We start from the raw sequence: 10,000 nt of genomic DNA on the forward strand, positions 1-10,000 counted from the left end.
TCAGAATGGGTTAACTCATGTCACGTTTGCCAATGAACACAACACAACATCACGATGTCACTGAGCATCATGGAGGCACTGAGAGACCCGCCCACCTCTGACATCATCACGATGTCACTGAGCATCATGGAGGCACTGAGAGACCCGCCCACCTCTGACATCATCACGATGTCACTGAGCATCATGGAGGCACTGAGAGACCCGCCCACCTCTGACATCATCACGATGTCACTGAGCATCATGGAGGCACTGAGAGACCCGCCCACCTCTGACATCATCACGATGTCACTGAGCATCATGGAGGCACTGAGAGACCCGCCCACCTCTGACATCATAACGATGTGGCATTGAGACACACTCACACTCACTCCAGAGGGCCATATATTATTGTCGTAGCAAAAATAGCCGATCTACAAGCTCAAAACGCGTCGCGCTGCGACACGTTTTGAGCTTGTAAGATCAGCTATTTTTTGCTATATTCGAATTGAAATCTTGAATTTCTTTCTATTTTTGAGTTTGAATCCTGGAAAATTAATTTTTTTATGTAATTTCAAATGCCTTTTAATTATACTTGTGCTGAGCATTGAGCTACTAATTTATACTTAAGTAAATAAAGCGGGTCATGTTTTGCATGTTGTGGAATTGTAAACAAGCTGAAACCAACATTATATCAGTATTCTGACATTAACCTGAGGGCCACATTAAGTGAAGGTGGGGGCCGCCAGTTGTTCTAGTCAGTACTATTACCTTGATGAAGGTGCCGCGGTTGGCACAACACAGATCCCTCAGCCTCTCTGCCGACCGCCTGTGTACCTATATAAATATAAACAACATTACTATTAGCATTAGCATTATCACAAGTAAGACACGCGAACGTGGGAAAGCGAACGCAGCTCGTAAATTGCAAAAATAACAATTAGAATAAATTACGAAAATGTTTACGTTTTTTTTAAGTTATTTTTTTTAGTCTGTGTATGTGTGCGTTTTCTCACTAACTTATAGTTAGTGAAGGAGTAATATTAGTAGTAGTATAGTAATAGTATTAGTATCAAACAGGTCTAGTCAGTTATTGAAGGTGTAATAATAATAATAATAATAATCACTCTTATGAACATGAACACTTTTTAACAGGCCTTTCAATGAGGGCAGGTGGCCAGTAGGGGGCGATAATGACACTTGTTTACCAAGTAGAGGCAGAGTATCACCTCACTGCATCACTTCACAATCTGCTGTGTGTGGGCGTGCGTGTTTGTGCACGCGTGCGTGCGTGTTTGTGCACGCGTGCGTGCGTGTTTGTGCACGCGTGCGTGCGTGCCGGAGGCACCGCCACGGCTTGATTGCTGCGTCGTCATAGCGATAGAAGCGCACTCTGGGATAGGTGGAGGCTGGCCATGCCCCCTTTTCCCTGTGTGTGTGTGTGTGTGTGTGTGTGTGTGTGTGTGTGTGCGTGCGTGAGTGAGTGAGAGAGAGGTTTGTACCGCACACACGCACGGTACATTAAATGTACTATTGTGGGAGCTATCCATGGTGCTGAAGTGTGTAACACTGTGAAGGAGCTATCCATGGTGCTGAAGCAACACACTGTGTAGGAGCTATCCATGGTGCTGAAGCAACACACTGTGTAGGAGCTATCCATGGTGCTGAAGCAACACACTGTGTAGGAGCTATCCATGGTGCTGAAGCAACACACTGTGTAGGAGCTATCCATGGTGCTGAAGTGTGTAACACTGTGAAGGAGCTATCCATGGTGCTGAAGTAACACACTGTGTAGGAGCTATCCATGGTGCTGAAGTAACACACTGTGTAGGAGCTATCCATGGGGCTGAAGTGTGTAACACTGTGAAGGAGCTATCCATGGTGCTGAAGTAACACACTGTGTAGGAGCTATCCGTGGTGCTGAAGTAACACACTGTGTAGGGGCTATCCATGGTGCTGAAGTGTGTAACAATGTGTAGGAGCTATCCATGGTGCTGAAGCAACACACTGTGTAGGAGCTATCCATGGTGCTGAAGTGTGTAACACTGTGTAGGAGCTATCCATGGTGCTGACGTGTATAACACTGTGTAGGAGCTATCCATGGTGCTGAAGTGTGTAACACTGTAGGATCTATCCATGGTGCTGAAGTGTGTAACAGTGTAGGAGCTATCCAAGGTGCTGAAGTGTGTAACAGTGTAGGAGCTATCCAAGGTGCTGAAGTGTGTAACAGTGTAGGAGCTATCCATGGTGCTGACGTGTGTAACACTGTAGGAGCTATCCGTGGTGCTGAAGTGTGTAACACTGTGTGGGAGCTATCCTTCCCTGTAACCAAGGTTCATGTTTTAGGTTGTTATTAGAGAAACTAAAAGGTGAGTGTTAATTTTCTTTCATTTTCTGCTTTCTTTCGTTGTAGGGATTTTAGCTGTTTTTGACAGGGGGGGCGGGGGCATTCGAGCATGGGGCTAAATATGTATTTTTTTTACAGAATTGTATGGTGATTTATTATTTTATTATTTACTATAGTCATAATAAACCCCAGGAAATTACATCTGGCCACAGCAGATCACAGGATCTACTGAATGTGAAGGTAGCCTACTGGGGGGAAGGCTTATACTGTGTGTATAGGCTCAATATGTCAGTTTGTCACATTCAAGAGATCCTGTGATCTTCTGTGGCCAGATGTAATTTCCTGGGGTTTATTAGGACTATAGTAAATATTAAAAAAATAAATCACCATACAATTCTGTAAAAATAATACATATTTAGCCCCATGCTCGAATGCCCCCGCCCCCTGTCAAAAACAGCTAAAATCCCTACAACGAAAGAAAGCAGAAAATGAAAGAAAATTAACACTCACCTTTTAGTTTCTCTAATAACCTAAAACATGAACCTTGGTTGAAAAAAACTAAAGTTGTCCTTTAAGTCAAGTGACTTCAAAGTTCCACTTTTACAAAGAAACAAAACCTTTTTTTTAAACTATATTTTTTCCGGTGGGTGGATTTCAAGTCAAACAAGTGTCAATTACAGATGTAGCCACGACCACAAATGTGACAGAATCCAGCAAAAAGGCCCTCAACTCTACTTTTCCATTTTTCAGAACAGCATGTAAGCTTTCATATGATGTATCATTCAATGAAATTGGAAAATAATTGAAGGAGATATAACCATTTAAAAATGATTGGGGCCTTTCACCCAAAGCTGAGAAAAGTCCCTTTCAATAGTCACAACATTTTAACACCTTAGAGCTGGACAGAAGTGGGTGTGACAATGGGAGGGACAATAGGTACTTAACTCCACCCACAATGACCACCTTAGAACGTTTTAGCTGTCAACAGTGCAACACTAGAAACACGGACATGTTTAAGCCAGTAGAACAAACAATGCAATTTGTAAGGTGCCCCAATAAACCCTTTTGAAAGTACTAAGTATTACATACTAAGTATAAGTATTCAAGTATTAAATACTAAGTTAAGTGTTCAATTTCACTTATACACTACCTGGTTGTAAATAGCTGCAGTAGGCTACACCATTTTATGCAGGTCTACTTTAAGCAATCAAAGTCAGACAATTGACCCAGTATTTTAAATAAATAAAACCGACGCATCAGGCTATGATGCGTTGTGCGCTTGTAGATTTGCTATTTTTAATAAACAGATCCGTCCACACATGCCTGGTTTCTATTTAGTGTGCAAGGCTAACATCCGGTCTAAAGCCCACCCACTGTATGCGCTGATTTCCCAACAAACTAGCTAGCCTAGCCACCCAGTCTGCTGCGCTCTGAGAGAACAGAAACTAGCGAGCCTAGCCACCCAGTCTGCTGCGCTCTGGGAGAACAGAAACTAGCTAGCCTAGCCACCCAGTCTGCTGCTCTCTGAGAGAACAGAAACTAGCTAGCCTAGCCACCCAGTCTGCTAGCGCTCTGGGAGAACAGAAACTAGCTAGCCTAGCCACCCAGTCTGCTGCTCTCTGAGAGAACAGAAACTAGCTAGCCTAGCCACTCAGTCTGCTGCGCTCTGGGAGAACATAAACTAGCTAGCCTAGCCACCCAGTCTGCTGCGCTCTGGGAGAACAGAAACTAGCTAGCCTAGCCACCCAGTCTGCTGCTCTCTGGGAGAACAGAAACTAGCTAGCCTAGCCACCCAGTCTGCTGCACTCTGGGAGAACAGAAACTAGCTAGCCTAGCCACCCAGTCTGCTGCTCTCTGAGAGAACAGAAACTAGCTAGCCTAGCCACCCAGTCTGCTGCTCTCTGAGAGAACAGAAACTAGCTAGCCTAGCCACCCAGTCTGCTGCTCTCTGGGAGAACAGAAACTAGCTAGCCTAGCCACCCAGTCTGTTGCTCTCTGGGAGAACAGAAACTAGCTAGCCTAGCCACCCAGTCTGCTGCTCTCTGGGAGAACAGAAACTAGCTAGCCTAGCCACCCAGTCTGCTGCGCTCTGGGAGAACAGAAACTAGCTAGCCTAGCCACCCAGTCCGCTGCGTTATGGGAGAACAGAAACTAGCTAGCCTAGCCACCCAGTCTGCTGCTCTCTGGGAGAACAGAAACTAGCTAGCCTAGCCACCCAGTCTGCTGCTCTCTGGGAGAACAGAAACTAGCTAGCCTAGCCACCCAGTCTGCTGCTCTCTGGGAGAACAGAAACTAGCTAGCCTAGCCACCCAGTCTGCTGCGCTCTGGGAGAACAGAAACTAGCTAGCTTAGCCACCCAGTCCGCTGCGTTCTGGGAGAACAGAAACTAGCTAGCCTAGCCACCCAGTCTGCTGCTCTCTGGGAGAACAGAAACTAGCTAGCCAGCCACCCAGTCTGCTGCTCTCTGGGAGAACAGAAACTAGCTAGCCTAGCCAGTAGCCACCCAGTCCGCTGCTCTCTGGGAGAACAGAAACTAGTTAGCCTAGCCACCCAGTCTGCTGCACTCTGGGAGAACAGAAACTAGCTAGCCTAGCCACCCAGTCCGCTGCGTTCTGGGAGAACAGAAACTAGCTAGCCTAGCCACCCAGTCTGCTGCTCTCTGGGAGAACAGAAACTAGCTAGCCTAGCCACCCAGTCTGCTGCTCTCTGGGAGAACAGAAACTAGCTAGCCTAGCCACCCAGTCTGCTGCTCTCTGGGAGAACAGAAACTAGCTAGCCTAGCCACCCATTCTGCTGCGCTCTGGGAGAACAGAAACTAGCTAGCCTAGCCACCCAGTCTGCTGCTCTCTGGGAGAACAGAAACTAGCTAGCCTAGCCACCCAGTCTGCTGCTCTCTGGGAGAACAGAAACTAGCTAGCCTAGCCACCCAGTCTGCTGCTCTCTGGGAGAACAGAAACTAGCTAGCCTAGCCACCCAGTCTGCTGCTCTCTGGGAGAACAGAAACTAGCTAGCCTAGCCACCCAGTCTGCTGCTCTCTGGGAGAACAGAAACTAGCTAGCCTAGCCACCCAGTCTGCTGCTGCTCTGGGAGAACAGAAACTAGCTAGCCTAGCCACCCAGTCTGCTGCTCTCTGAGAGAACAGAAACTAGCTAGCCTAGCCACCCAGTCTGCTGCTCTCTGAGAGAACAGAAACTAGCTAGCCTAGCCACCCAGTCTGCTGCTCTCTGAGAGAACAGAAACTAGCTAGCCTAGCCACCCAGTCTGCTGCTCTCTGGGAGAACAGAAACTAGCTAGCCTAGCCACCCAGTCTGCTGCTCTCTGAGAGAACAGAAACTAGCTAGCCTAGCCACCCAGTCTGCTGCTGCTCTGAGAGAACAGAAACTAGCTAGCCTAGCCACCCAGGATGCTGCTCTCTGGGAGAACAGAAACTAGCTAGCCTAGCCACCCAGTCTGCTGCTCTCTGGGAGAACAGAAACTAGCTAGCCTAGCCACCCAGTCTGCTGCTCTCTGAGAGAACAGAAACTAGCTAGCCTAGCCACCCAGTCTGCTGCTCTCTGGGAGAACAGAAACTAGCTAGCCTAGCCACCCAGTCTGCTGCTCTCTGGGAGAACAGAAACTAGCTAGCCTAGCCACCCAGTCTGCTGCTCTCTGGGAGAACAGAAACTAGCTAGCCTAGCCACCCAGTCTGCTGCTGCTCTGGGAGAACAGAAACTAGCTAGCCTAGCCACCCAGTCTGCTGCTCTCTGAGAGAACAGAAACTAGCTAGCCTAGCCACCCAGTCTGCTGCTCTCTGAGAGAACAGAAACTAGCTAGCCTAGCCACCCAGTCTGCTGCTCTCTGAGAGAACAGAAACTAGCTAGCCTAGCCACCCAGTCTGCTGCTCTCTGGGAGAACAGAAACTAGCTAGCCTAGCCACCCAGTCTGCTGCTCTCTGAGAGAACAGAAACTAGCTAGCCTAGCCACCCAGTCTGCTGCTGCTCTGAGAGAACAGAAACTAGCTAGCCTAGCCACCCAGGATGCTGCTCTCTGGGAGAACAGAAACTAGCTAGCCTAGCCACCCAGTCTGCTGCTCTCTGGGAGAACAGAAACTAGCTAGCCTAGCCACCCAGTCTGCTGCTCTCTGAGAGAACAGAAACTAGCTAGCCTAGCCACCCAGTCTGCTGCTGCTCTGAGAGAACAGAAACTAGCTAGCCTAGCCACCCAGTCTGCTGCTCTCTGGGAGAACAGAAACTAGCTAGCCTAGCCACCCAGTCTGCTGCTCTCTGGGAGAACAGAAACTAGCTAGCCTAGCCACCCAGTCTGCTGCTCTCTGAGAGAACAGAAACTAGCTAGCCTAGCCACCCAGTCTGCTGCTCTCTGGGAGAACAGAAACTAGCTAGCCTAGGCACCCAGTCTGCTGCTCTCTGGGAGAACAGAAACTAGCTAGCCTAGCCACCCAGTCTGCTGCTCTCTGGGAGAAAAGCACGGCTGAATTGTTTGTTTTGATTAGGCGTTGAAAAAGTGTGGTTTGAACCACGGATAGAAAGTTGTTCAACCAATCGTATTGCTTCCTCAAAACGACCTGTTGTACAATAGAGGACAGTAGATTGGTGTCCCAGAGACAGAACATTTCTAATGGAGGTCCTTAAAGCACCACTAATATAACATAGCTATTATTATGTATATAAATTACCACCTCTCTCTCTCTCTCTCTCTTCCTCTCTCTGGATTGAATGTGGTCATTTGGTGCCCTCCAGTGGAGGCTGGAGGAAGTGCTCAAGCGGTTCTGACTGAGGTATAAGTCCTGCTCTGTTGTCTGGGAGGCAGATATAGTGCTTGTGAGCTTGTAGATCAGATATAGTGTTTGTGAGCTTGTAGATCAGATATAGTGCTTGTGAGCTTGTAGATCACATATGTTACTTGTGAGCTTAGTAAGAAAAATCACACCCATGTGAAGTGAGGGACGCTCTTGTCATCATGACAAAACATTTCTATTTGCTCAGACAACTCTCTTTAATGCTCGTACAAGATGGAAATATACACTAAGCCGGTTATCAATGACTTTGGAGCACAGCCAAGTCTATGGACTTTGGAGCACAGCCAATTCTATGGACTTTGGAGCACAGCCAAGTCTATGGACTTTGGAGCACAGCCAATTCTATGGACTTTGGAGCACAGCCAAGTCTATGGACTTGAATGTGTGTTTAGATCACTAAACTACAACGTAATATAAATACAGTGGGCGCTCCTCAATTCACACAAGTGTGATTTTTATTTAAATAGCCTGCTCTGACCGAGAGTCAATCCCACTGCATGCCTACAGGGAGACCCGTTTAACACACACACACACACACACACACACACACACACACACACACACGCACATGAATAATTCATGAGGTTTTAAGTAAGCTACAGTTAATTTTCCCGTCAGCTGTTTGCACGACTCGCTAATGAGATGCTAATAGTCAAGGGGGGGAGGGTGAGAGAGAGAGAGAGAGAGAGAGAGAGAGAGGAGAGGTTGAGATAAAGAAAGATATAGTTAACCCATTCTGACCTGAGATCAGATTCTAAAAATGTCTGTTTGAAAATGACAGTTTTCTGAAAAAGTGTTTCTATGTCAGTCGTTCTTCGATTTTTCTAAAATAGCAGACCTACAACACACACGCACATACATACATACCTAGGTGAAGTGCTGTGTGTGACCTTTCAGAAGTGAAGCACGGAAGCATTTATTGTAAACATGTTATAAAATGGATTAAATGTGTCAGAGATGTATTTGTGTCATAACTGTACCATAGACTGTAAACAATATGGACAAAGCGTTCCCCGGGTCTAACATGAACGTAAGATGAAGCCTGTCAGTCCTTGAATTGTAAATCGACATCTGTTTTGGCCCAGCTGGCCCATTGGCTGGCCCAGACAACGAGGCGGGACTTCCCCCCTTCTTCATCGTTGGTTTTTATTTTGACTCGAGTGGGTGGGAAATCCCGATCATAGACTGCAACGGTAGCCACGCCCCTCAGAACATACGCGACTTTATGGTCATTTTTTTAATAAACGGGACCATACTTTTCCAAAAAGAATATTATGACATTAGAAATGAGACTTTAAACTAGTGACTGGAAGCAGAAAGTATTCATGACCATGTTTATTAAGGTAATACAGTCTAGGTGAAGTTGGGCCCAAATACATGGACTTCTATGGGGCTATGGGTTTTTTTGGGCCCAATGACAGCGCCACAACAGGCCATTATATGAACTTTCAGGAAATCCCGATTTCCTTTAGTGGCTTCACAAACTATCTGTCTGACTGCCCCCCTGAACTGGTTTATTTTATGTTATAAAGTGGATTAAATGTGTCAGAGATGTCTTTGTGTCATAATAACTGTACTCAGCTGATCAGACATACCTTAGATCTGAGAGTCCAGTATTCGTCCGTTCCATGCTCCACATGTTTGAAGGCAGTGAGGTAGTCTACGCTGATCACAGCAGTCTGTAAACACACGCACGCACGCACACAATTAATTTTACAAGGAAACAAATATAACGGGGTTGACAGTTCATGTTCACCTAAGGATACACATGGCACCTCCTTCTCCACACAGACAAACTGCCTATAACAGACGAGACAGAACAGTATTTGGCAAGTTGTTTGGCTTTGCTTTTTGTCATGCCAGCTATTCTTAGGCCACTCATGGTCAGTTTATGCACATGGCCCAGGCTTCCGAATATCAGTATGGCAAATCTACAGCGATACCCCACCCCCACACCCACACACAAACACACACACACACACACACACACACACACACACACACACACACACACACACACACACACGTACACACACTAGGGCATTCACTAAAAAAATCGATTAATCGATTTCATTAACACAAGTCGATTCAGATTAGGAGAAGTCGAAAGTTGAAGAAAGATATCATATTCTTTGCTCTATGTGTGCACAGTATGTACAGAATTCAAACTGTAGCATTGATTGTTGTCACGGACAGAAGTCACTCTTTCCCTTTGCATATGTACCGGAGTGCACTCGCGGCTCGCCTATTTAGGTTTATTTATTTAGCATGTAGTACAAAAAATAGACAATAACATATCAAAGAACCAAAATAGAATGCAAGGAAGGGAAGAAGCCAGAAGGCTTATTTGAAATCCTTTCCTGTAGGAAGAGGTCATTGGTTTAAAAGTTAAAAGATTAAAAGTTCATAAAGAACAGTACATAAGTCTACAAGTTGGCAAAGGGGGGCAGCTGTGCAGTAAAGAAATAAAAACACAGACTGCACAAAAAACGGAAAAAAACAATACAACAACAAACACACAAAAGAAAATATAACGCATCAAGGTAAAACATGTAATCTACAGAGGTGAAGGAATAAGATATATTTTTAGATGTTTTTTGAATATTGGCAAGGATAATGAGGATTTAAGTGAAGTGATCTATAGGGAGTTCCATAGATGAGGGCTTCTAAATCTGATGAAAGATTGATGTTTGGACGTGCGACAATAGGGTAGTTCAAAATGATCTCTTTGCCTTGTGGGGTAGGAGTGAATGTCAGAAGTAACACGGAAGAAATTGTGCATTTTTTTAATTTAAACATAAATAAACAGGTCTGAAAAACGTTTACTTTGTATTAGTTTGCATTCCATTCAGAATGCGCCCTTAATTAAAAAACAAATGCAG

The 10,000-nt window shown here is 45.7% G+C and overlaps 1 protein-coding gene across 1 annotated transcript in view; it reads right to left on the bottom strand.

Annotated features, from left to right (window-relative positions):
* Positions 1-10,000, bottom strand: part of LOC308329112 (aarF domain-containing protein kinase 1-like) — a 28,813-nt gene that overhangs the window by 16,252 nt on the left and 2,561 nt on the right. Inside the window, exons 3-4 of the mRNA XM_080783320.1 lie at positions 8,714-8,797; positions 748-813 (exon numbers count right to left, since the gene is read on the bottom strand). Of these exons, the coding sequence (XP_080639446.1) occupies positions 748-813; positions 8,714-8,797 (150 nt within the window). The remainder of the gene's footprint in view (positions 1-747; positions 814-8,713; positions 8,798-10,000) is intronic.

This window comes from Protomyctophum bolini (assembly GCF_963924005.1).
Source record: "Protomyctophum bolini genome assembly, chromosome: 15".
Classification (NCBI taxonomy): Eukaryota; Metazoa; Chordata; class Actinopteri; order Myctophiformes; family Myctophidae; genus Protomyctophum; species Protomyctophum bolini.